This window comes from Chelonoidis abingdonii, chromosome 2 (assembly GCF_003597395.2).
Source record: "Chelonoidis abingdonii isolate Lonesome George chromosome 2, CheloAbing_2.0, whole genome shotgun sequence".
Lineage (NCBI taxonomy): Eukaryota > Metazoa > Chordata > Testudines > Testudinidae > Chelonoidis > Chelonoidis abingdonii.
The window spans coordinates 187608658-187635468 of NC_133770.1; the positions used below are offsets into that span (position 1 = coordinate 187608658).

General features: G+C 40.9%; 1 protein-coding gene across 1 annotated transcript in view; it reads left to right on the plus strand.

Annotated features, from left to right (window-relative positions):
* Positions 1-26811, plus strand: part of KDM1B (lysine demethylase 1B) — a 43007-nt gene that overhangs the window by 13228 nt on the left and 2968 nt on the right. Inside the window, 13 exon segments of the mRNA XM_032776962.2 lie at positions 768-972; positions 1623-1801; positions 2959-3135; positions 4180-4254; positions 8842-8979; positions 11476-11647; positions 15939-16066; positions 17644-17775; positions 19687-19761; positions 20788-20904; positions 21892-22017; positions 23572-23694; positions 25664-25816. Coding sequence (XP_032632853.1) covers positions 768-972; positions 1623-1801; positions 2959-3135; positions 4180-4254; positions 8842-8979; positions 11476-11647; positions 15939-16066; positions 17644-17775; positions 19687-19761; positions 20788-20904; positions 21892-22017; positions 23572-23694; positions 25664-25816 — 1800 coding nt within the window.

Genomic DNA, 26811 nt, shown 5'->3' on the forward strand with positions numbered 1-26811 from the left:
ATTCTCTGGGTTTTTTGGGGATCTCCATTTTCTTTCAGGCTGGTGGCCTGTTTAGTAAACTGTCTCCCTAAGTATGTGAAGAAATAAACTAATTTTTCCTAATTATTACAAAAGTTTGACTATTTTGAAGTGTGGCATTATATTTTGGTTAGACTGGGATGCCATTATGAATGGCATGACAGTGCATTGCAGTTTCTCTTCACAACATCATGTGCAATAAACTGAAGTTGGCAAGTGTATGAACAGTTCCTTTATGCCACACAATTTGTTTAGGTTGATTCTTGTTAACACTTGTGTGACCTTGCCTATATATTTAAGCTTTTTGATATGTATTTGTTTTGCATTGTAACTATAGATCTGCAAGACTAGGTTCATTGTTGCAGGGAGGGAAGAATATAAATGAAACTGATCAATTATGTATTGCCATAAGCCTCTTAGGACAGCTAAATTCAGCTGTTTTGAATCAGAAACTATTAAAAATGCCTAGTCTGGACAAGGTGATGAGGTATTTCTCTCTTTTTTTAAAGCTTGCAAAATGGATGCTGTGTTTGTGGCTCTTGGCAGCTTCATTTCTGCTGTGCATGGCAACAGTTCAGGCTTTCTAAGTCAGGAGAGAAAGGGAAGAAAAATGTCTGGGTGATTTAAACTGTCTTGTCTTTGGGGCTGGTGCTTTTAGTGCTCTCAGATCTGAGTTTTGAGGGGTAAAATGGACAAATGGGTTCAGAGTATTGATGCTTGTTCTCTTCTGCCTTCTCTCCTTCATCCAGAGAGTTGCTGAAGTTTCAGACCATTGGTGGTACTCCATGCTCATCCTCCCTCCTTTGCTTAAAGATAGTGTGGCAGCTCCTTTTCTCTCTGCGTACTATCCAGACTGAGTAGGCATGAGTCCCTCTTGTACCAGCACTAACCGATTACTTGGTGAATCCAACGCTGTGAAGTTAGAGCACATAAAGAGTGCACCTAATGTAGCTGGTAAGGGCTGTTTCTGTGTCTGTTTCAAGGATTATCAAACTTCAATGTACTGCAACCCCCTTCTGACAACAAAAATTATTACTCGACCACAGGAGGGGGGACCAAAGCCTGAACCTGCCCTGGGTGAGGGGGTTAAGGCCCAAGCCCTCTCACACCAGGCAGGGGGGACCAAAGCCGGAGCCCAAGGGCTACAGCCCCAGGCAGGGGCTGATGTCAGAGACTGTCTAGCAACTTACTCTTCTTCAATGTATTCTGTATTTCAAGGTGATGTTTTATTTCAGAGAGAACAAAGAATTATATGAATGTCAGACTTGAACATCTATTGGTCTGGATTCCTTCTACTGCATCCATTTGTCCCACCTGTGTGTGTTACCCAGAGAGCCAAAAAAACCCTCTAACCTGGATAGGTCCAGATCTCTTCAGCTGGAAGAACGATGTCTGCATTGCAGGACTTGGAGAGTGGAGGAGGGAATAAAGCAATGAAAACTTGGAACAATCCTTAGAGTTGTCAGAGGTTTGAGGACTTCCTCACTACCACCCCGAGGATGGTCATTTGGCATGCTCAGTGTATAATCTTAGAGTGGCCAGGAATGGACTAGTTGATATAGCAGAGTACAACTGATTCACAGCCTGTTTTTATTCCGTTTCAGGGATGAACAGATACTTCCAGCCCTTCTACCAGCCCAATGAATGTGGTAAAGCACTTTGTGTGAGACCAGATGTCATGGAATTAGATGAGCTCTATGAGTTCCCAGAATATTCACGAGATCCTACCATGTACCTAGCTTTGAGAAACCTCATCCTGTCTTTGTGGTACACAAGTTGCAAAGTAAGCAAGGCTGAGAGTTAATGGCATACTTTTATATTTACAAATAATGTGCTCTTAGGCTCGGCCTCCAAGAAGTATGGGCAGAAGAGCCCTCCTGGAGTCTGTGTTCTATGAAGAATCTTCATTACACAAAGTAAAAATTTTTTAAATTGTAAAAAAAAAAAAAAAAGGCACTAAACAGAAAAATTTCTTATACTTAATAATGCCAAGAAACTTCCTTTAAAGTGATCTGCAAATGTTTTTGAAACATTCCAACTTTAAGATGAAAGCTCTGTACAAGCTTGGTAAAGGGAAACTTCAGAATATTTCTAAATGGCTTTTTAGGGCACTTCAGTACTTTCTGTTTATGTGAATGTTAGGTAAGTACTGATACCTTGGTAAGCGTGAGAACAGGCTCATGACAAAACTATAGCTGAGGATGACTAAGGAGGAGAAGTAGAACATCAAAGCTTCTAGCATCTTAGAAACTTAGTCCAGATTGAGCACGTTATTTGCAACATAAACACCAGGTAGAGAATAGGAATCCCACAGTCACCTTCTAGTGGATCTGCAGGGGCACAAGTGACCCCAGACATGGTTGTGGTCTTGATTCTCTCTTTGTTTATACTGATTTAACTCAGTTATCTTCACTGGAGTTACTATGGATTTATAGTAGTATAAATAAATTCAGAAGCCCTATTGGTTTTCTCAAAACTAAGATTTCTCGACTTGGGTCTCTTAATACAAAATTTTTGAATATGATCCTGTTTTTACTTTGGATGGAGTAACATACAACTTGCACAGACCTCTACTGGGTGGATCCAGAATGCAGTCAGTGGAAAAGCTTGAATATCTAGCATCACTGCGATATCTAAATGTACTTGATAGGCATTATAGGTGTAGCTGAGGTCCATTGTACTCTCATTTCATTTGTTCTGTGTTAATTCACTCTGTTTGGTTATGGGAGAATTGGAAGAATCAAATGGTCTAGAGATTCTCTTCCTGCAGTTGACTGGCACACAAAATTAAACTTTATTCTTTAATCTCTCTTAGAAACCTGTTTGATTAGAGGTTAGACTTCAGTATCTAAATTACAGTTGAAATATGTTTTAAGCCTGGGAAAGCATGGAACATTTTGTATGAACATGTCTTTGTTTTGTTTGTTTCCCAATATGCAGGAAGTTCTTACCCCTCACAAATGTACTCATCGCATCATTGTGCGGGGGCTTGTGCGTATTCGCTGTGTCCAAGAGATGGAGAGGATACTTTATTTTATGGCACGAAAAGGGCTGATTAATACAGGGATTTTGTCAGTCAGTTCTGACCAACATCTTCTTCCCAAAGAATACCACAATGTAGGTAACCATAATGTTAATTAGTAGATAGAATATGCTGCTGCTTAATTTCTGTTTTCGTGTTTGGGCTTTTGTTTCATTCTGTAATTCCAACCGTATTAGCCAGGATCATGTTTAAACCTAGCTTAGCTCTTGCTAGCAAAGTGTTAACTCCCATTGACTTCAGTGGGCACACCAGGCCTATGGTTTCCGTGGCCATTAGGGACAGGGATGAACTACACTGTAACCTGTTTTATAAACCATGGTATACACTCTGCTTTCCTCCATGGCCTAGCATAGTAATTCACTCCTGTTTACCCAGGCTAGAAAACATGGCTTTCAAGAACTGTCGTCTTCTTAGTGTATGCGCAACATGTCTCAGATGGCACATGACCAGGATTCGTCACCAAATTTGGTCTGCTGGTTGGATCATTAGCTTTCCCAGCCCAGACCAGGTACTGACAGGGAGCGTGACATGAACGCTGATCCATTTCCCACCTTCAAGGATTGTGACCAATGGGTATTTGTATGTGACTGTCAGTTTGTGTGACACAACACTGAAATGTAGATCAAAAATGAATATATGCTGTAAGGACGTATCTCCTAGAAATATAGACAAGTACAATTTTATGCTACATGTAAATGAAAAGTGTGTGTATTTTAAACTAGTTTTCATTATTTAATGGCTTTTGTGATCAAAGATTCTTACAAGATACATGGTGCATTTGATCTAGGTCACTTAACTTGCTTGACTTTTTATCAGCACTGTTTTAGTCGAAGTAAATTGAGACATCTGCTTTTAAAGGCCTCAAATAAACCAGTTAGTATCCCCAAAGCAGTAACTGGCCTTCCATGGACTCTAAATGAACCCTAACAGATCATGCCTTTCAAAGTTATCATTCACTATTTTAGAAAACACAGGCCTTATCCCACACCACTGAAATCAGTGAGAGCACAGATGTTACCCATAATGTGCAATGATTGATTTTTGGTTTTGCACCAACTGATTTCTTCTATAAGAACATTTGCTACTTTCCTTCTCTCTCTCTTTTTTAAACGAAAAAGAAATCTGTCATTATTGTTGGGGCTGGTCCAGCAGGATTAGCAGCTGCAAGACAACTGCACAACTTTGGAATTAAGGTAAGAAGTTGTAGGAAAAATAATTTTTTTTTTCAACACGTACAAACAGCAGACCTCCGACTTCATAGGATTTAGAAACCTGTCCTTCAGTAGTGGAAAAATTAATATTCCTAATACAGATGCCTCCATAGAAGAGCCCAATAAATGTACAAAATCTAGGGTTTAATTAGGTTAAGTAATATTTGTTCGTTGTTTTAGTTCAGGTCAAACAACAAAGCAAAACAGCAGTATGTTTAGTGTGTATTTTACATAAATGACATATGAGAACAGTGTCCAGAATAGAGGGCCCCGATCCTCGACTGTGGTTCTTAGGTGCTATCATAATGTAAATAATAAGGAAAAATTAACTCTTGTTTATTAAATTAACTTTTACCAGAATTAAAAATAATTGACATGATCTCTTTATAATAAACAAGCGTAATGAACTTGAGTAGTCCCATTAAAATCAGTGGAAATACTTTCATGTCTAAATGTTTGCAGGATTGGCGATTGAGTGGGAGTTGAGCACCAAGCTCCTTGATTTCTTTTGAAAATCCTTGTGACTAGATGCTTGGATGGGCCACACTGAGGAGGCCACACTCAGGGCAGACCCCAAGAAATAAGGCAGACAATCCCCAAAGCTGGTGGTTTACTCTATAAGAAGATTCCCCAAGCCATTTTTTTTTTTTTTTTTTTTTTTAAAAAAGAAAGCTTCTGCAGTACCGTGCTGGTTAACTGGAAGACAGACACCTTGGGCATTGTCCCCTTTGGGCATTCCAGCCCTGGACTCCCATCCAGACAACGAAGTCTAATATAGTGAGAGATTATTGAAAACCTATTTCAGCATATGTGAGGTTCTTACTGATCCCAAAGGATCAGACACTTACCCCAGATCAGGATGTATCTGAGATCCTACCCAAATATCATGCTGTCAATCAATCCTTAATAAATCCTTAGTTCGTTTACTAAGAAAAGAGAGTTGTAAAAGTTAATAGATCATATACATACAAACGATTGCAAAGTCCTTATATCAGGTTTGTAGCAGTGATGGAATAGACTCCTGGCTTGCAAAGGTCTCTCTAGTAACTTCCAAAAGATTGGAAGGACCTCAGTCCAGAGTTCAAGATACTCCTTTTAGTTGTAAATCCCCAGTCCAAGGAATTAGGGAAGGAAAGAGGCAACATGGAGGTGTCTCAGGTGTCTTTTATATCCTTTGCCATGTGCATGGAAATTTTCTGTCCCAAGATAGAGTCCAGGGTCACATGTCATAGAATCATAGAATATCAGGGTTGGAAGGGACCTCAGGAGGTCATCTAGTCCAACCCCATTTCCCAACTAAGTCATCCCAGCCAGGACTTTGTCCAGCTTGTCCTTAAAAACCTCTAAGGAAGGAGATTCCACCACCTCCCTAGGTAACCCATTCCAGTGCTTCAGCACCCTCCTAGTGAAAAAGCTTTTCCTAATATCCAACCTAAACCTCTCTCATTGCAACTTGAGACCATTGCTCCTTGTTCTGTCATCGAGTACCACTGAGAACAGTCTAGATCCATCCTTTTTAGAACCCCCTTTCAGGTAGCTGAAAGGAACTATCAAATCCCCCCTCAATCTTCTCTTCTGCAGCAGGGGTGAAAGTAATTTAAAAGACTTGCAGGTACTCCAGAGTCCTGTGGAGGGGGAGGAGCTCAACCGGAAGAGGCATGGCCTCTATTGGAAGAGCTGGGGCCTTTAAATCTCTGGGCTTTTAAATCAGGATTTAAAGGGCTTGGGGATTCAGCTGAAGCTAGGAGCCAGGCCCTTTAAATCACCCCTGGAGCTGCCAGCTGCAGAGGTGGCTGGGAGCCCTGGGGTTTGGGCAGGAGTGAAAGTAATTTACATTTCTTATCAATATGGTCCAATCGCAAGCAACCCACCTCTCCTACTACTTCATGGATCCCTCCCATTGCATGACATAGATAAAGAAAATAAAGCTACTATTACTACTATCAGTACTGTCTGTAATAAAACTTTACTATTGGAATAAGCCTGAAAAAGTGAAAACTCACTGTCATATTTTTCTCCGTGTCTTCCCTCCTCCTCCAGCCAGGCTGCGACACTAGGCTCCATGCTTTCTCCCTGCCTGGCACTGAGCAGCAGCTGCAGGGGCTTCCCTCTAGCTTGCAGCAGGGAGACTGGCTGAGGGAGGGAGAAGCCTGCCTCCTGCATAAGAACAGTTTAAACTCAGCTGTTCCCTGCACGGTTCAGTAACATTTCAAAGAGGATCTGCAAGCAGTTTGGACATCACAACCATGATCCTCTGCTGCTGGGAGGGAATGGGATAGATTTGAACTTGGAAATGGTTCCTGATTTTGATTGTGTTTTTTGTGTATAGGAGATCCCCTCATCCCAGGGGAGAAAAGAACTGCCCTGCCATGGTCACACACCCCCTCCCTCCCCAACAACAAATTGGGAGTGAAATTAACAAGGATGCCAGAAATGGCTTCTAACCCTGGGGCTGAACTGCGCAGGGAACAGCTGAGTTTAAACTGTTCTTATGCAGGCAGCAGCAGCAGGCATCTCAGCCAGTCTCCCTACTGCAAGCTAGAGCCTAGAGGAGAACCCCTGGGGGTGGGGCAGGAGGAATGCAGAGCCTTGTCTGCAGCCTGGCTGGAGGAGGGGGAGGGAGGAGACGAGAAACCAATGTGACAGTGAGTTTTCCCCTTCCACCTGCTTTTATTAGCTCTAGATTTAAGTTGTGCAGCCAAATGCTTGTATTTGTTGTGTATATTAGTATTGGAGACAAGATCCCCTCATCCTGGGGGCAGACAAAGACTGTCCCTGCAATGATCAAACACACTCTCCCCACTCCCCCAGCTACTGTGAGTGAAATTAACAAGGATGCCAGAAACCACTCCTAACCCCCAGGGCTGAACCTCTCAGGGAACAGCTGAGTTTAAACTATTCTTATGCAGGGGGCAGGCTTCTCCCTCCCTCAGGCAGTCTCCTTTGCTTACCGGTTCTCTGTACTGGCACGTACCGGCTTACTTTCACCTCTGTTCTGCAGACTAAATAATCCCAGTTCCTTCAGCCTCTCCTCATAAATCATGTGTTCCAGCCCCCTAATTATTTTTGTTGGCCTCCACTGGACTCTCTCCAATTTTTTCACATCCTTGTAGTGTGGGGCCCAAAACTGGACACAGTACTCCAGATGAGGCCTTACCAATGTTGAATAGAGGGGAGTGATCATGTCCCTCAATCTGCTGGCAGTGCCCCTTCTTATACAGCCCAAAATGCTGTTAGCCTTCTTGGCAACAAGGGCACATTGTTGACTCATATCCAGCTTCTCGTTCACTGTAACCCCTAGGTCCTTTTCTGCAGAACTGCTGCCTAGCCATTCGGTCCCTAGTCCATAGCAGTGCATGGGATTCTTCTGTCCTGAGTGCAGGACTCTGCACTTGTCCTTCTTGAACCTCATCAGGTTTCTTTTGGCCCAATCCTCTAATTTGTCTAGGTCCCGCTGTACCTAGTCTCTACCCTCCAGCATATCTACCACTCCTCCCAGTTTAGTGTCATCTGCAAACTTGCTGAGAGTGCCATTATCACAAGTTCTCACATGCTTTGCTGACTCATGCAGCTATTTACCATATTCTTTCCGAGATGTCCACAGGAAAGGCTTACTGGGCAGGATGAATTTCTTTAATGACCCATTGTGAACTGAGTGTCCTTAATTGACCATCAGCACATAGCTGTCTAATCCTGATGTAAGTCTACCTAGAGGGTGTCACCCAGGAACAATACACATATTGGAGATACAAATACATAACCAACATTCGTAACTTTGGATACAAAGATCACACGTGGATTTAATCAGGATAATCATATTTTGACAGATCGTAACTTTTCCATTTTGACACCTAACATGATACACTTTGTGCAAGACTTATGGAAATTGTGTAACAGAGTAACAACAGTGATATAAACGGTCACCTTCCTTATGCACAGCATCACAATCCAGAAGGCTGGAATTCTGCCCCATTTTCAACCCATTCCATGATTGCTGAATCACAAATGCTTGTTGTCCTCCTTGTACATTGTGTCAGTCATGCAGAAATCTATTTTGCAATGAATTATATTAATATATCAAACAGCAAAAACAGTTTTAATTGAAAATATTTCTTATCCCTTTAGAAAATATGTATTTTCAGTATAGGAAATGTACATTAAATGTATTTTAAAACAAGTAGCAAAAGGTCAACATATATTAACTTGGACAACTGGAGCACCTTTCCCTAAACCTGAAAAATTGGAAGTTTTTTCACCTTGTAGATGTTGGAAAAAAGGAAATGATAATATGCTCAAGCCTAGTTTTATTAAGGTATTAATTTTGGCTAAAGTTTAAATGAACCTTTGTTTTGTAACTGTGTGTATGTATCTCTTTCAAGTAATTTTAAAATTACAATATGAGAAACATGAATAGAAAGCCTGCTCCTTTAGTGTCCATTTATCAACGAAATAAAGTATTATGCTCAATAACATAACTAAGCAGCTTAATTTTGTCTTTATCCTGGAACCTAGATAAGTGTTTTTAAAATATCTTCTCTGACAACTTCCTAAGCTATATTTGTGTTACAGGTCATTGTGCTAGAAGCGAAAGACAGAATTGGCGGGCGTGTGTGGGACGATAGGACTTTCAAAGGAGTCACTGTAGGAAAAGGAGCACAGATCGTGAATGGCTGTGTCAACAACCCGATAGCACTAATGTGTGAGCAAGTGGGTTTCTTCCCTGCAATGGTTATGCATTATTGTTAGTGAAATTACAAAGCCATGTAGGCATGTATATATGTGTGAGTGCCATGGTTTTGCTCCACGAGTTAATATTTCTGAATATAAAAGTTTCCTTCCAGGAATTAAGTGGGTCAGCCTCTTATAATCAGAGCAATGATTGAGCTAACCTTATAATAATTTGTTTCTTTAAAATATCTCCATTTTAACATTAGTCACCTTAAAAAAAACAACCAATCAAACCAAATGATCCTTCACGATAGAATTCCTTGTGGTAAGGCTGCTCTTATTTATGACTATAATTATTTCCTTGATACATTTAAGTCCTTTATGAATTCTAAAGTATAGAAAAAATCCTTGGTTTCAACTACTACCTTTCAGACAGAGTACTATATATGTATGTATTGTCTTGAATAGCTCTTTAAATACAGTTAAGTTTGATCTATGCCACCTTTTAACTATAAATGAAGCAAAAGACAACGTGCTTTCTGAGTGCAAATTTTTAACTGAAGATCTTGCAGCACACAATTCAAATGAAATTATTGTCCACTTTGATTCAGGAAAGGAGGTGAAGAAATAACTAGCTCAGAGATATTCTGCTCAAAGTATCTGTAGTCCATCTCTTAGGTGAAACAAGTTAATAGAGAAAGTTCTCATCTTAATGGGTGAGAATAAGAGATTCTGATGAAATGCTATTCTAACTCGTAGCAACCAAGTTGACCATAGAAAAACATCCCTTTCATAACCATCCTTAGTAGTACTAATCCATATACGGAGAAATGGTCAGTCTGTAAAGCATAAGAGTTTATCAAGTTTGGGAACTTTAGGGCTTAGCTGTATTTGCAATAAAAACCACATCTGGTGACGCAATTTATGACATGGTTGGTGTGATTTAAAACATAAATCTGCCTTGTAAGTGATATCTGTGTGATAACCATGTCTTTGGTTAGTGCTGCAGCCTTGGACAGAGCAGGGTTTTAGCACAGCGTCAGGTACATTGCTAAACTAAAAATGGCTAGGCACCAGCTGCAAGAAGAAGCCATGTTTTTGCCTGTAACTGCAGATAATGTTGTGACAGTCCCCAGCAGCTTGGTGGTTGTAATATAGATAAGCCCTTAAACTGGAGTTGGCAATAGTTTTTCAACTGTAAGCCCCAACTGACCTTAGTTTGGTTTTATGGCATTGTGGGGGTTTGTGTATATTGTCTCTCAGTGACTACCAGATGAAATCCACATAGGCTACCAGTAAAAAGGTGTGTTTTAACTGCCAACATTGCAAACTCCAAAACAGCTTTATGTTCTGATCCCAGGCTGAGTTTTTGCAAGTGGAACTTAGCTAACTAGTCTGCTGGAGACCAGGAGAAAATCCAGCTCATTTTCCTGTAACAGTCCAATGCTCTATGCCACTGGGAAGAATAATGGGGAAAAATAGCAAAACCTTATTTTAATCAGAAAAGTGAGAAGGAATGGCTTCTCAATACCCAGAGGGAGCTCATATGTTGAGTAATAGTGTGTGATCATTTATTTAGGGTATTTTTTACTTTTTTTAAAATAGAACTGTATTTTGAAAAGAGACCTGCAGTGGGAAGCAGCCCAGGGTCTTACAGGATAAGTGGATAGAATGGGGAAATCTTAGGCCATATCTCTGACTAGGTAAAAGTGCATTGAAAAGAATTTGTGCTACATCTCCAGGTAACTGTTTCACTTGGACTTTGTAAAACTTGTCAACTCTTTATGTGTGACTTTTAAAAAAAGAAAAAATACTGACAGTTGGCCAAGCAAAGCAAGGTTCAACGCTCAACTCAGTGGCATCCCTCTGTCTCTCTTTCTGTCTATAATGCAATAATAATTATTGAATTATTGAACATCTGATCAATTCCAGAACATTCAGGGAATGTTTTAGTCCTCTATGGGCAGAACTATATTAATATTGGTGAAAACTGGAAGGAGCAAATGGTGGAGACACACAGCTCCTGGCTTCTGGTTGGCAGATTCCGCAGCATGGAGGATACACAGTGCCCCTGGCATGAGAGAAGGGGCCAAGAGGTTGCAGTGAGTCTCTGAAATAGAGTGGGACGGAAGGGTGGGACACAGAGAGTTTGTAGGACGTATGTGGAGGAAGGGAAGGAGCTCCTGCTGTGTGCAATGCACTCTGCCTACAGAAGCAACAAAGTGTGCAACTCTCTAGTATCACCATTTTCTAATCCTTGTATTTTTGTACTGCCTTTGAGGTATTGTTGCTTAAAAATCATAGGCTTGGTTTAACTGCTGAGTTTCAGGTTCCATTCAGAACTAAATTTTTGCATTATTTTAAGAGGTTGAGATTCATGTCTAACCTGACCAGCTGTTTAAAGTGTGCAAAAACTCCATGTTAGCAACAGTGCCTTATTCCTAAGGATTTATCTTTCTTTTTAAAATGTGCTTGAGCAGCTTATAAAGTGAATTTTCCCCGCAGAAGTTTTACTCTTATTCATTTCTTTTGAAGCTTGGCATTAAAATGCACAAACTAGGGGAGAGATGTGATTTGATCCAAGAAGGTGGAAGGATAACTGACCCCACTATAGATAAGCGCATGGACTTTCATTTCAATGCCATCCTGGATGTTGTCTCAGAATGGAGAAAAGATAAGACCCAGCATCAAGATGTCCCTCTTGGAGGTAAGAGAGGCGTTGTCCTGGACACCAGAGATGTTGACAATGTTCATAACAATAAGACTGAGAGGGCTTTTATGCCAATTTGCTTTTAATTTCGTACATAATTTGGGGATTCTGAATATTTGTATGTATGGTCAGGGCCGTCCTTAGGATTTATGGTGCCCTTGGCGAGATTATTAAACTGGTGCCCCCATGCCTGTCTTGCTCTTAGCAACACAAACATAAACTTACACTATTGGAAAACTTGCCACATGCATGTTATTAAAACCAGTTTAACTTAGTTAAGCACACTGTAATGCTGATGGATCCTAACACTAAAGAGTAGCACTATAGAAAAATTCTGATTTGACAGAATGATACAAATATATAATTTTTTAATTTGTACCATTTTATTGGAAATTTATAAGAAGAGTTATGAAACAAGGATTAGTTTTAATTAAAAGCAGTCTTTCTGGCTTTTTTGGCTGCAAATCAGTAATAAGTCATTGTTGACAAACAAAGTGATTCTTGTTCGATTGCAAGAATAGCAAGACAGTCAAGTGTTCCTGACTCATTGTAGAGCGAGATAGTTTTTAATGAGCTTTAGTTTTGTGAAACTCCGTTCTCCTGATGCTACTGTTACAGGAATTGTCTGTAAAATACGAGTGGCAATGTAGACATTAGAATAATGTCAACAAGTTGCTGGTATGAGTAAACTGTACAATGTCCATCATTGATTTGCATGTGGCATAACAATTCTTTGTACATTCAAGTCCATTTAAATCAAGTGATCACCGTGCTTCAGGAGGCTCTCTAGGTCAGGGTCCCCAACGCGGTGCCCGCAGTGCCCGGCGCCGCAGGAGCCTGTGCACCCACGTACTGGCCGGAGACGAGCATTACCGAATGCTGCCGAAATTCGGCATCATTTCGGCAGATGCTTGTCCGCCACCACGGTCCTTCATCCGGGCCCGCCAGACGAAAAAGGTGGGGACCACTGCTCTAGCTCTTGCACTTGTCACTAGTTCTCTTGTTTCCTATTCATTGAATTTAGTCCCGCTCAGCCCGCTGCCAGCTGAGTGAATGGAACCCCAGGCGACAGTGGGTTGAGTGGCTCAGCCGGGGTCTGAGCCACCGGCCTGCTCAGCCGCTGCCAGCCTGGGGTTCCTTGGGGTCCCAAGCCAGAAGTGGGTGCTGAGGGGCCGCGGCTGGGACCCTGGTACCAATGGGGCGGCAGCCAGAACCCCAGAGCAGTGCAGGCTGACGCGCTAAGCTTCCGCTGCGTGCCATCAAAAATTTGCTCGCATGCCACCTTTGGCACGTGTGCCGTAGGTTGCCGACCCTGCTCTGTACATTAGTAAGGAGATGAGCATATTACAGTTGTTGGAGGGCTCTTATCAGGAGTAACAGGCTATAGGAAAGTCAGTTAACATTTTTTGTTTCTCTGATGAAAACTGGCCCACTCCCTGCCTCAAACCAAATCTGTCACTAATAATTGTCAACAACTTAATTTTCTGTTTTTGGCTAAGATATTGATTTTTTTTAAAAAAAGATATTGAAATTGGATTCAGGATTGTTAGCAAGAATTTTTGGCAAACAAAGTTGTTAAATGACAATCTAAATGGCAACACAGTACTGCTTTCATGCTTGGCTCACCCCCCAGCCTGCTGGTCCAACAGCTGCAGTAGAGGAAGAGATAGGTGGAAAACTGCAGGACCCCAAAATCCACCTCTTGGGGTGCAGAGTGGCAACAGCAGCAGCAAACCCTCAGGTCCGATCACATGCCAGTGGGCACCACCGCCAGCCCAACGGACCACGGCGAAGTTAGCACAGCATCTGATCTCAGGGACGGGGCACCCATGATGGCACAGCAGCTCATCCTGCCCTGTGCAGCTCCCTCCGGATGAGATGGATCACTGCCAGCCCAGGGGCGAGACGCACTTCCCAGCTATGGTGACGAGATACAGATGTCCTGATTTTATAGGGCCAGTCTTGATATTTGGGGCTTTGTCTTATATAGGCACCAATTACCCCTATCTAGGGTGACCAGACAGCAAGTGTGAAAAATCAGGACGGGGGTAGGGGGGGAAAAGGAGCCTATATAAGAAAAAGACCCAAAAATTGGGACTGGCCCTATAAAAGTGGGACATCTGCTCAGCCTACCCCAACCCCCTGTCCTGATTTTTTACACATGCTATCTGGCTATCCCCAGCCCAGCCCAGCCCTGTGCGACCCTACCAATCCTGGCTGCCTGCCGAAGAACTGAGTTAGTTACTTTCACTTTCATTCCTCAGCAGGCAGTCAGCCAGTCTCCCCTTCCCCCCAGCACCTCACCAACCCAGCCCTGATGGAGGTGCTCCGTGCGAGGGGAGGGAGAAACAGGGGGGTGCTCTGTGGGGCAGAGGGGAGAAGAATGGATGTTATGGGGGACGACAAAGGATACTGCCAGAGTCACCGAGCCTGCCTCACCTCACGCCAGGAGAAAGAGTCACACTCTCACAGGTGATTTCCTTCCTCCACCCCTTCCCAGAGACACCAGCAGCCAATCCCCTCCCTCAGACTGTGCTGCATTCGGCTCTCTAGGACCCAGCAGCCCTGCTCTTACACGCTCCACTGCTTCCCGTTTGTTCAGGCTCTCGCAGAGCGGTGCCCCCAGACCTAGTGGTGCCCTAGGCGGCGGCCTATTCTGCCTATGGCTAAGGACGGCCCTGTGTATGGTTGGCCTTAAACTTCTAGGCTCCATTAAAGTCAATGGGAGCTTTGCCTCTGAATTCCCCGGAGCCAGGAGTTCACCCCTAGATTTGTAGTCCAGACCATATCTCATTTGAAGAGTAACTTTTTCCTACATTGATGGTAATATAGGAGATTGGGGTGACGAAATGAGAATGTTCTTAAATTTATTCACTGAATACTGTGTGGGTGCCTCAGTTTCCCCTATGCATTTCTTAAGTATCTAGGTGGTGGGATAAGGGTGTGCAATTGTTGCAGAGCCCTAGAGGGCAGGGGTGTGCAAAGGTCTGCACAGAGAATGGCCGACACCCTGTCTCCTGGCAACTAATGGCCTGGGCCCCTCCTCTGCAAAGGTGCCAGCTGAAGGTGTTGGAGAACAAAGAAATCAGGTGACCTCCTGGTCTGGAAAAGAAACAAAGGGAGAGGAGAGGAGAGGCTGAAGAGTTTCAGTTTGAAGCTGGCTGGGAAAGTGGAGGGGAGGCCAGACAGACCTCTTGGCCACCCCTGGCCCCCGAGATGGACCTGACTAAGGGGGTCCTGTTGTCTGTACTGCAAGACCTGTCTTGGACTGTGTTCCTGTCGTCTAAATAAACCTTCTGTTTTTTACTGGCCAGCTAAGAGTCATGGTGAATTGCAGGAAGCCGGGGGTGCAGGGTCTTGTCTCCCCCAACTCCGTGACAATTGGATCAGTTGTTTTCATAGTTTGGCCATTTTTAATATAACTGTCCTTGGCTTTGGTACTACCACCAGTGTGTCTCTAAGGATATGTCTACACTGCAGTTACACACCCTTGACTGGTCCATGCCAGCTGACTTGGGCTCAGGTTAAGGGGATTTAATTATGGTGTAGATTTTCAGCCAAGTAGCTGAAGCAGTTTTGGTTGGATAGAGACGGTCAGGGCAGCTGTGATTTTATTTTTTAAATTACATTTTCAGAATATAGTTCTGCTCTTTTTTTCTATGATGAGTACACACAGAGTAAGGGCCTGATCCAAAGCGCACTGGAAAACAAGGAAGAGAATCCGTTGTTGAATTGGGCCCCAAATCGCTCAAATCTTTTGCTTATGTGAAAATTAAACAGAATTCTATAGAAGGTGGCATTCGGAGTAGTATTCATGTTTGCTTTGGAGTTATTTTGTTTTTGTTTTGTGTTAATTTTTTTTTATGAATTAACCTTGGGAAATGAGTGTTGTTTAAACCACATCACTGCAGCATGATGTCCTGATGGTAGCTGAACAATGAATTTCTCTGCTGTCTATGTTGGTTATGGCTCTTTTTTTTTTTTCTAAACAGACTTTTTTTTTCTGAGGTTGACAGTAATATCTACTCTCTTTATGAGGGCAGTTCTCAACATCCGCTGCCTTATCTGTATCTGAAATCAAATTATTTTAATCCTAAACCAAATTAGGGTTTCATCTGATCATATGTGAGAGATCTTGCTGGCATATATTCTGTAGCAGCTTTTTCACTAAATAAGAAATAAATTTGAATGAGTATTAATAGCTAACTTACAAACTTGTGCGATTCAGAGAACAATGTACTATGATCACCTGTTTCTACACTCATAATGTAAATCTGTTTCTGTACAGAGAAGATACAGGAGATCTATAAGGCTTTTATTCAGGAGTCAGGTATCCAGTTCAGTGATTTGGAGGAAAAAGTACTACAGTTCCACCTCAGTAACTTGGAGTATGCCTGTGGCAGTGACCTCCATCAGGTGAGTGCATGATTGATTAAATATGTGATGTAACTTAGAAACAGTTCACACATCACCTCTATATTTGTGCACATAACAAAATTCATTCCACACATGGAGGTAAAAAATTAGAGGGAACGCTGTTGTGTTGTTCTGGCAATATATGTATGTGAGTGCAGGTATGTATTTACACGTATCATTTTACCTGCAATAGTCAGTTTTCTAGTGCTGTATTAGTTGCTGTGAAATATTATTGGATAAATTATCTGTAGCCCTTGAGAATATAATAGAACCTCAGAGTTATGAACACCTCGGGAATGGAGGAGGTTCGTAACTGAAATATTCGTGACTGAACAAAACGTTATGGTGGTTCTTTCAAAAGTTTACAACTGAACATTGAGTTAATATAGCTTTGAAATTTTACTATGAAGAAGAAAACATGCTGCTTTCCCTTATTTTTTTTAGCAGTTTACATATAACACAGTACTGTACTGTATTTGTTTTTTTGTTTTCTTTTGTCTCTGCTACCTGATTGTGTACTTCTGGTTCCAAATGAGGTGTGGTGTTGACTGATCAGTTCTTAACTCTGGTGTTCATAACTCTAAGGTTCTACTGTATTGTGATGGTAAAAATGATAATCATGAACATAGCTGCTGGATTATGTTTTTACTATTTTAATAGTAGAATACTTTCATTTTCAATAGAAAGCCTATGGATGACATACCTTTACTCTTACTTCCTGCCCATTTTGCTGAGAACCATTTCAAACCAATACCTTCCCTACCCCTAGTTTTGGGAGTTTTGCTGTTGACTTCACAGGAGTCAACAATTTCACCCTTTGATTTTAAATCTCATGTAATCATGCTTGTTAACTTTGTAGTGGCACCAATCCACTGGCCTTAGAAACAGACCCCAAAGATTTATTTATTACGTCTCTATGGACAAAGTTTGCCGTTTCAAGCATCTTTCATATTTGATATGAAAATGGCTGTTAGAATTGCACACTCACATTCTATTTAGCCTTTCACTCTGCAGGCGGGCCCACTGATTGGTGCAAAACCACAAACAAATGGAGCAACATTTTGAACACTCCCAATCTTTTCTAAGAAAACTAGAACATTCCACAGAGACAGGGGGGATCTGATGAAACGCTTTATATTCTGTTATCTGAGTACTAATGCTTAAAAACCCTTATTGATATAACAACACTGTAGCATCTAATCATTTGAGAGATTAGATAGCTGTATACCCTTGTTTTGGTCGGAAAACGCCTTTTACTGGTACCTAAAATGTTTTATGCCTATACATCAATCGTTTTCACAGTGCTCTTCTTGCACTGTGCCAAATGATGCTCTCAGCAGGGTATTGCTTAGTAACCTATCCAGACTGTGTCATTTTGCTTAATTAGACAATTTGCATAGTGTAGCCTCATTTAGATAAAGATTTTGCCTATCTTTCTTGATTTTCCATGTATCAGGTGGCATCTGATCCTCTGGTATGGAGGGAACCAGTTTGGCTTCCTCTACGTGTGTGGCTTTTATAAAGCTTACACATTGTCTCCCGACTGGTAGACACAACCTATTATATCCTTTCCACAGGTATCTGCACGCTCATGGGACCACAATGAATTTTTTGCCCAGTTTGCTGGAGATCACACCCTTTTAACACCAGGGTATTCTACCATCATAGATAAACTGGCTGAAGGGGTTGATGTTCGACTTAAGCTTCCGGTGAGTTGTAAAATGGTGGTGTCAGGGGATCAGTTAGACTCATAGCATCATAAGAGCCCATCTCCTAAGCTACAACCAAGGGGGGGAAGGGAGGGAGGGGAGAGCAGCTAACTGGAGAGAAAAGTTTGAGTGGTAGCCATATTAGTCTGTATCAGGAAAAAGAACAAGGAGTACTTGTGGCACCTTAGAGACTAACAAATTTATTTGGGCATAAGTTTTCATGGGCTAAAACTCACTTAACTGGATGCATGCAGTGGAAAATACAGTAGGAAGATATGTATACACAGAGAACATGAAAAAATGGGTGTTGCCATACCAACAAGACTAATCAATTAAGGTGGGCTATTATCAGCAAGAGGAAAAAAAACTTTTGTAGTGATCATCAGGATGGCCCATTTCAAACAGTTGACAAGAAGGTGTGAGTAACAGTAGGGGAAAAATTAGCATGAGGAAATAGTTTTTGCTTTGTGTAATGACCCATCCACTCCCAGTCTTTATTCAAGCCTAATTTCATAGAATACCAGGGTTGGAAGGGACCTCAGGAGATCATCTAGTCCAACCCCCTGCTCAAAGCAGGACCAATACCCAGACACATTTTTACCCCAGTTCCCTAAATGGCCCCCTTAAGGATTGAACTCTCAACCCTGGGTATAGCAGGCCAATCTCAAACCACTGAGCTATCCCTCCCCCTACCCCTGTTTGCAAATTAATTCCAATTGTGCAGTTTCTCGTTGGAGTCTGTTTTTGAAGTTTTTTTGTTGGAGAAATGCGACTTTTAGGTCTACTCCTCGTTCTTTTTGGAGAGAAAGAGGCTTTTGAAATGCCTGTGCTAGCTTAAATGGGGGAAGAGGAGCACCTGACAACCAATCAGCTGGCTTTGCCCAGCCAGTGGCTAAGCAGAGGACTAAAGAGGGTATTGAAGGGAGGCACCTCACATCCTGCTATACATATCCTCTGGGTTTCTCTGATTCCTTGCTATCCAGTCACGGTTGTCCCCAGTGAATGTGACTGGGTATTAGCTTTGAAGCATACAGACGCTGCCTCGGTTACGCAAGCCCTGACTTACACAAATTTGCACTTACAGAAAAAGTTCCATAAACCTGAAATAGTATTTTCAAGTTGTGGAAATTTTTTGTATAACATACAGGTATACGTTTCCGACTTATGCAAAATTTGAGTTACGCAAGGCTTTCTGGAATAGAATGATTGTGTAAGTCTGCGGGTGTCTGTACAAACATCTCTTCATGTTCCACAGACAAATCTGAGTTTGAGATAACTATAACTAGTTTTCATGTGATGGAAGAAGTGGCAGCTTTGTTTGTTTTTAATTATTTCTGTACAATTTCAGTGTTTAGATTTCATCTCAATTGTCAGCAAGTGATTCTATTTATAGCAAACCTATGATACTGGAAATGTAGGTGGATATCTGCATCCTAGAGGCATAGTCTAAAATTTATGACTAACCTAATCATAATATTTAGCAAGGACATAAAATTCAGTCTTGAAAAAGTCACTTTTGTAACTAACTTGACTTTAAAAAACACATATTTTCCCTTCTTTCATGTGTCAGACTCCTTAGCTTTAGCATCCTTACTAATGAACTGTTTGATTTCTACCCTTACCATTTCTGGGAACTCCGCGATAATCTTGAAAGAACTGTCTATAACATCGTTATCCTCCTCTTCATATGATGAGTTGCTTCATTTGAACAGTGAACTTTTGTTTCAGGTTCCCTTTTTCCACCGTGGCTAGTTTTTCTGATGTAATGTGCCCTTCTGCATCAAATATGGGAGTTAACGTATCGGGAGGTGAACTTTAGAGACTTGTAATAATTTGCTGTACTTTGAATATGGATTGTATTATTTCATAGAATTTTTGGTGTATCACTATTGCTTTCCCTTTGTAAATCAGGTACACAGTATAGACTATTCTGGGGAAGAAGTCCAGGTCACTACAGCAGATGGAACTGTGTGGACAGCACAAAAGGTAACCAGTATGTTTCAAGTTTATCTCTATTTAGATCATAGATTCTTTAGAGGTTTAAAAAAACCTGTATATTTTTACAACTTAATTGTTCAATGACCCATGTTTGGTTGATATAGTGACCGTTCTTCACTGGGCATGTTTGAGTTTGGAATGCTAATTTATATATACTGTGGAAACTCGCTCATTTGACCTCTTCAGAATTACCTGAATTTTGCAAGTGAAACAGACACAGTTTTAAAAATATCTAAGATTAAGGGATGATGAAGTGTCCTCTGCTTATTTTGATGATAGTTTTAATTATAAAGATATTTCATAATGCACTAATAAGACTAGTATATTTTTATTTAGCCTTAAATAACTATTTGTAAGAGTCAATCCAATATTCTGATGTGAGTATTAGGACAATAGAAAAGAGACAAGATGAAAATCAGCTTGCTCTAGTGAGGGTGGCAGCTGTTTGGTTATAATCCCCACTCCCAGCTCCCTCCTATTCTTACATTATCTAGCTTATTTACTCCTTTTCTCTTTACCCTTTACTACTGAATCGCCCCTCATTTCCTATCTCTCCAACTGCTCTAATCTGCCCAGTCTTGCTGCTTCTCAAATGTTGAGGCCGTGTGCAGCTTTGATCAAGGCTAAATTTACACCAAAGAAAAGCCGAGCAGAATAAGACATGAAGCTGTTGTGCAGGGTGTAGAGAAAAGTAATGAAAAGGCCCTTTAGAAACGCTAGAACTGTAACTATCAGGAAGCATTACTACTGTTAGCATAGTTTATCTCTGTGATGTAAGTCACTCTGCAGACCACATCTTGAGAACCACTGTACTGAGGAATCTCTTCTCCCCTGAATGTGTGATATGGCTGCCATTAACGTGCAGTGACAGTAGACACCAAGTTGCCCTGGGAGAATTGTGCCTCCTCATCTTTGTTCTGTTACAAGAACGATGGGTACTTACGAGAGATTAGTCTTAATTGCTTTGTAAAGCTTTTGCTATTGTTGTGGTCATGATTCTTTATTCTTCCATAGGTTTTGGTTACGGTGCCACTGGCCCTTCTTCAGAAAAATGCCATTCAGTTTAATCCACCACTGCCAGAGAGAAAAATGAAAGCCATTAACAGTTTGGGAGCAGGAGTCATTGAGAAGGTACATAATTAAAATTACGTTTTAGTTAGGGGAAAGAAAATGAGCATCAAGTGCTTTGAGCCTCTTAGTAGGATGATTCTGTCTTGCATCTTGTAGCATAATTTCCTTTCATGCTATAAGCATAGAGCTGCTGTGGTATGCCTGGGTATGTATATTGTGAAATTTGCTTTCATAATTTTTTTTCAACCTGCAGAACATATATTTAAATAAATAAAAAAGCATAGAAGAGCAAAATGGTATCTGGATCCTGTATGTTCATTTTTCTTTCTCTTTCTTTTTTCATTCTAATTTAACCATGTTTTTTTTAAACAAATTATTTTGTAAAAAAAATCACTGCTGGTCTTTGAACTTTGTGCCTACGTCTGAACAATATGTGTGGTAGTGTACTAAATCTAACAGACGTAAGGGGTGAAATCCACCCACTCCAGTTCCTTTGTCAGGTAAAAGGGTCAGAGTGGCATAAAGGGACACTGAAAGATCCATATTTTCCCTGGGGAGGGTTCTCCTTTCCCCCACTAGTGTGTAAGTGATACATAAGACTATCTCTGAGGTTCCCCTCACATTGACAAATCCTTGTGTGCTGGGGGTGGGGCTGGCAGGAGGACTGTGCCAAGGGCACACAGCATTGCTGAAATTCCAGGCATTGCTGCACCCTATAAGGCAACCGTCCCTCTGGGCTATGAGTTCTGTGTCATGCCTCATAAGAGGTACAGCACAGTTTCTTGCCCAAGGTTTTCTGTAGCCAAATTGATTGGCAACATTACTCAGATTGTGCTTTTTTTTTAATCTGAGAGACAGCAACAATTTTATACCACTCTTCTTCCTTGATAAACAAAAAGATCCAAATATCCTACTCTGAGGAGGATATTTGGGTCCTGAGGTTGAGGGGAAAGAGAGAGATGCATTTTAAATACAGAGGTACAAGGCAGGTTGCAAATTTTGTAATGTGAAATTATCTCTGACTGAATCTTTTCTCTCTCTCTCTAGGTTGCCTTGCAGTTTCCTTATAGATTTTGGGACAGCAAAATTCAAGGAGCTGATTTTTTTGGTCACGTTCCACCTAGTTCCAGCAAACGTGGGCTTTTCAGTGTGTTCTATGACATGGATCCACAGGTAGCATATGCTGTATATGGTGGAATGTCAGTATTTTCAATTGACTCTTAAAAAAATTCAGTTTGAAACCCAAGTGCAAGAATTACTGAACAATGGAAGTTTTCTTTGCTGTTTGCTCCCTTGCTATTAGAAAAACGGCACCAGCATTTTTCTGTAGGAAAAGAACAGATTGTGAATTGACAACACTCTTTTTAAAGCATTGTTTTGTAGTAGTTAAGAGACATTTTTCAAGACTGGATGCAGAGCGATCCTTATGCAACTAGGATGTCCTTGTTTTAGGTCTGAAAGATTTGGGCTTCTGGGGTCAGATGAAGGCACTGGGGTGATATATACTGGCTGAAGTGCTTTAGAAAGAATGAGGAATTCAGTTTCCATCTTAGGAGCATAAGTCTTGGTTCTCTGTTTTCCCTACACCTTGTGTAATCATTTTAAACCAGTAAGGGGGATAGAGAATCAGGCTCATAGATTGGACCCATAGTCTGGCACCACTGCAGTCAAATTGGCTTTGCCCATAACAATAATAAGGCTGTAAGGTCAGTCAAAAGCTATGGATTTTAATACCAACTCCAGCCTGTGATTGACAGCAAGTCTTTCCGCCCCCCCTACCCCCTCTTTCACTCTCAGTGTACCTTGCCCTGTTATCTACTACTTTTTGTGAACAAGTAAAGAGCTTTCTGTAACTTGTTGGCTTTTCCAAGAGACCCTATGAAGAGAATGTCCTGTAATCATGTGTTCCTGGATGACCTTTAGAAAAGGCATCTGCCAGTATTTGAGAAGTTACTCCTGCAGAAAGATTCAGTATGCTTATGGCGGGGGCTCTTGAGGATAAATGGGAGCTTCTGGTGTGATTCTTAGGTAGCAGATTGTTCTCTAGCTTAGTAATGATGGTACATTAATTGCCCCATAAAGATGAGAGGGAAGAATGGCGTACTGTGAGCGAGATAAGGCCTACTGCAATATTCTGTAGCCGCTGCTCTTTCACTTTTGAAACTCCTGATAGCTGAGTTTTGTGGTAACAGAGGTAAGCAGGACCGCAGCAGATTTAGGGCAGAGCACCTGGTGCCTGAGCCAAAACCCAATGAAGTCAATACAAAGACTTTCATTGACTTCAGCAGGCTTTGTCTCAGGCCCATAATGACTAGAATCCTAGTGGGGCCTCTTCTTGTTTCCATCCCTTGAAGTTAGCAGTGGAGCTTTAGCATTGAACAGGAGATTAGATCTGGCACTGAGAATGTGACTTGTAAGCATGTTAACATCCTTTGTGTATTTAGGCTGACAAATAGATGGGTTCCAGTAAATTCTGCACAGGTATAAAAAGGACTAATTCTACCCAATGAGGTTCTGTATTGTCCTCTGACTTTCTTCTAGTTTTTTCATATCTGAGAGTGAAAACTACAGAGGATAAACTTTCTTAGGGATCATAATTGACTTGGTCCAAAAAAATGTTAATTTCCCCCACTGTCTGTCTATTGGGGACACTAGTAATTTAACTTACTTTCCTAGACGTTCTTAGTATTTCTGAAATGATATCAAATGTTAATGTTTTGATTCTAGGGTAAATATAGTGTTCTAATGTCAGTAGTTACCGGAGATGCTGTGACAACCATTAAGAATTTAGATGACAAACAAGTACTACAACTATGCATGACTGTACTTCGAGAGCTGTTTAAGGAGCAGGTAAGAGAAGTGTTTTTCTGTCAAACAAGAATTAACTTGCCACAGATTTAAAGAGGGACTGGCAAAGAAAAAAAAGTTTGTGCCCTTTTATTACTTCACTATGATGTAGATATAAGACTTGAAATGTGGCGGGTTTTTTTCTTTTCTTTTTTTTTTTTTTTGAAGTGTATGTAGGTTTTTCTGCCTGTCTTTTGTCTGAGAAATATCAGGAATGTCAAATCTTATCTTCTGTGATCACAGAAATGGGAAGTGGGAACTATCTTAGCCTGAATTGAAGAAAAGGGGCATTAATTTGTAAACCAAATGGGAGTTTTTCTTCTACGTTTTGGTTAGAGGCATTAACAAAAAACAAAGTTTAAACAGTCTGAGTAAAAATCACTTCCCAGTTAATCAGGTGTCATGTGCTTGATCTTTCTGATGTTATCATCCCACTAGTTCTCCATCCACACAGAAAGTTGTATAGGTTAGACAAGAGCTGGCTTTCTAATGTGAAAACCAAGCAGAATAAAAACTTTTGTCTCCACCCTTTTCTCTCTTCCCCCCGCTCCCCAAAAGGGCAAGCCTTCCTTGTATATCTGTTAGGTAGAAGTTCTCTTCCCCCTCTGTCTCTTGGCAGGTCACCTTTGAGATAATAACTAATATCAAAGTTTATAATAAACACTATTGTCAATTCTGCAGAAGCAGGAGATCATTACTTTGCAATACCATTTGCACCCAACCCTGGGGGCTGAACTATTCTAGAGCGGCTCTGATTTTTAACAGCTGGACGTTAAGGAATACTTAGTAGCTATACCGACCTCTGGATTCTTTGAGTTGATGCGTAAAATAAATGTTGCTGCTGTTAATGTATTATTTTGAAATGTGGATCTTGTTTGGAGCTTTCTGTTCTGAATTAGCCATATGCAATTCCAGGAGTTGTGTAATGCATGATGTACATTGGTGGCTCTAATGCTCTGAGCGAGCCCTTGCTAACGGATGGTGCATACAGAGTCTATGCTCACTTCCAGCCACCACTCCTTTTGATGGGAGAGATTTTAATGAAGCAGACAGACACCGGCAAGGATGAGGCTAATGGCCTTAACAGAAATTACACTAATAGCTAACTTTTAAGTGACTCACCCAAAGGAATCCTGAGTTTTCAGTTGTTACTCAGAAAATATACTTGCGTGAGCAGCTGTTATAACAAACTATATTCATATTAAAAGTTCACCTACTTGCTATTCTGACCTCAAGAACTTACAGGTGGCAAATTGATATTTGGTCTCCATGCCTGTCTGATTGTTTGTTTTTTCCCCATTTTATACAGCCAGAAAAAGAACCTCCTACCAAAAAAAAAATAATAATCTGTAAAGCTTCTTTCAGGGTGGACCAGTTACTACAGTTTATAAAGACAAGATGCACCAGGAGTGCTTTCTACGATGTACCCCACTATTGTAGAAATCTCAGCATTATTTCTCAACGTTGATCTTTAGTTTCTTGGTTGCAGAAACTTTTGTGCATAATAACGTTGACCCTGAGGTTATCACTGGTAAACTGATGCTTCTTGTACCTGTTCAGAAGAATATGCAAAGCATATAGTCTGAGGGAAGAAGAGTTTCTTCTTCTCCAAATATAGCTATATGCAGTATTACAACCCTTGTATTATGCAGACTCTCAAATTTGCTAAATTCAGAGCTGCATAAGTATATCCTGAATATTTCAAACATTTTAACAAATATAATTCTTCACTGGAGGTTCCTAAAAACTCTGTTGGGGGGTAATATGTTTCACATTAGAAAAAATTACCAGGAATTTTGGCAAATGTGCACATCTCCTGGAAGTGTAGTAATAAGAGGTTATTGTGTACACTTTAAACAGGAAACATTTAATCTTGTACAGGAAAACTAGAAGAAGCTGTGTTAATGGAAGAAAATTATCAAAAATGTGTTCTCTTCATTATACTGCATAATTTATTTCCTTGATAATTCAGGAAGTTCCAGACCCAGTTAAGTACTTTGTTACACGATGGAACAAAGATCCCTGGATCCAGATGGCATATAGTTTTGTAAAGACAGGTGGCAGTGGTGAGGCTTATGACGTTATAGCTGAAGACCTACAAGGAACAATCTTCTTTGCTGGTGAGGTAAATGTCTTCATTATTGTCATTCTAAAATTGGTTCAAGAACTTAGCTTTTGTTTGTTGTAAAAAAGAGATTTAAGTGCTGAGTAAAGGAAGACATAGAGTGGCCATACATTTTGTAAATATCCCCATTCCCAATGCACCTTGATTTTGACCTACAGCACTTCCTGGCTTGTTGAGCTGGCACTGCCAGTTTTACTAAATTGTGGGGTGGCTTTGTGGAGTAGATAAATGCAGACTAGGATGAGGCCACAAAATCTGCTTACATTTTTTATCTAATTGCGATTTGAACTTCTCTCTGCAGAAGTGTGTGTGGTTGTACTCTGTCTAGCCATATGAGCCAGAGCCTCTAGTTTTGAAAATGTGCACCAAAATTTATACCCAGAACAAGCTGAAAAACGGAAAACTGTTATGTTGGCATGGATATAACTGACTTCAGTCTCTGTGGACATGGTTTTTAGGGATGTACAGTAACTATGATCTTGCCCTATGGAATACAGAAGAGCAATAGGCTCTTTAAAAGACAAGCCCCTGCCTATGCATAGAGGAATGTCACACAAGTGGGTAATAATGATAAATTGTAGTTTTTCAGGCATGTCCATTATTGTAGTTGTTTTGCTTGTTTTGCATAATTGTATTTGGATACATATGGTCAGTTGCTGATTTTATAAACAAGACAAAATGCATGTTCATATTGTAGATTGAGACTCATAATCGCCCACTGCATTTCAGATGGACTGCATAATTGACTCACTACTTCTCAATTGGTCTCTAATGCAGCTGTAACAAACTCATGCCCTTGATACTGTTGTGTATCGATATATGAAAGTGTATGAACAATCTCTCTGAAGCATTGTTTGAACTAGCAAAAATGACTACCTCTGCCAAGAGTCAAACTTCTCAGCTTTAATGGATGTATGACAATTTCAGAGCTTACCTTTTTGCTAAATTCAATACTTGCTGCTTTGTTTTCTTACAGGCTTTTCTTGGGTTCATCT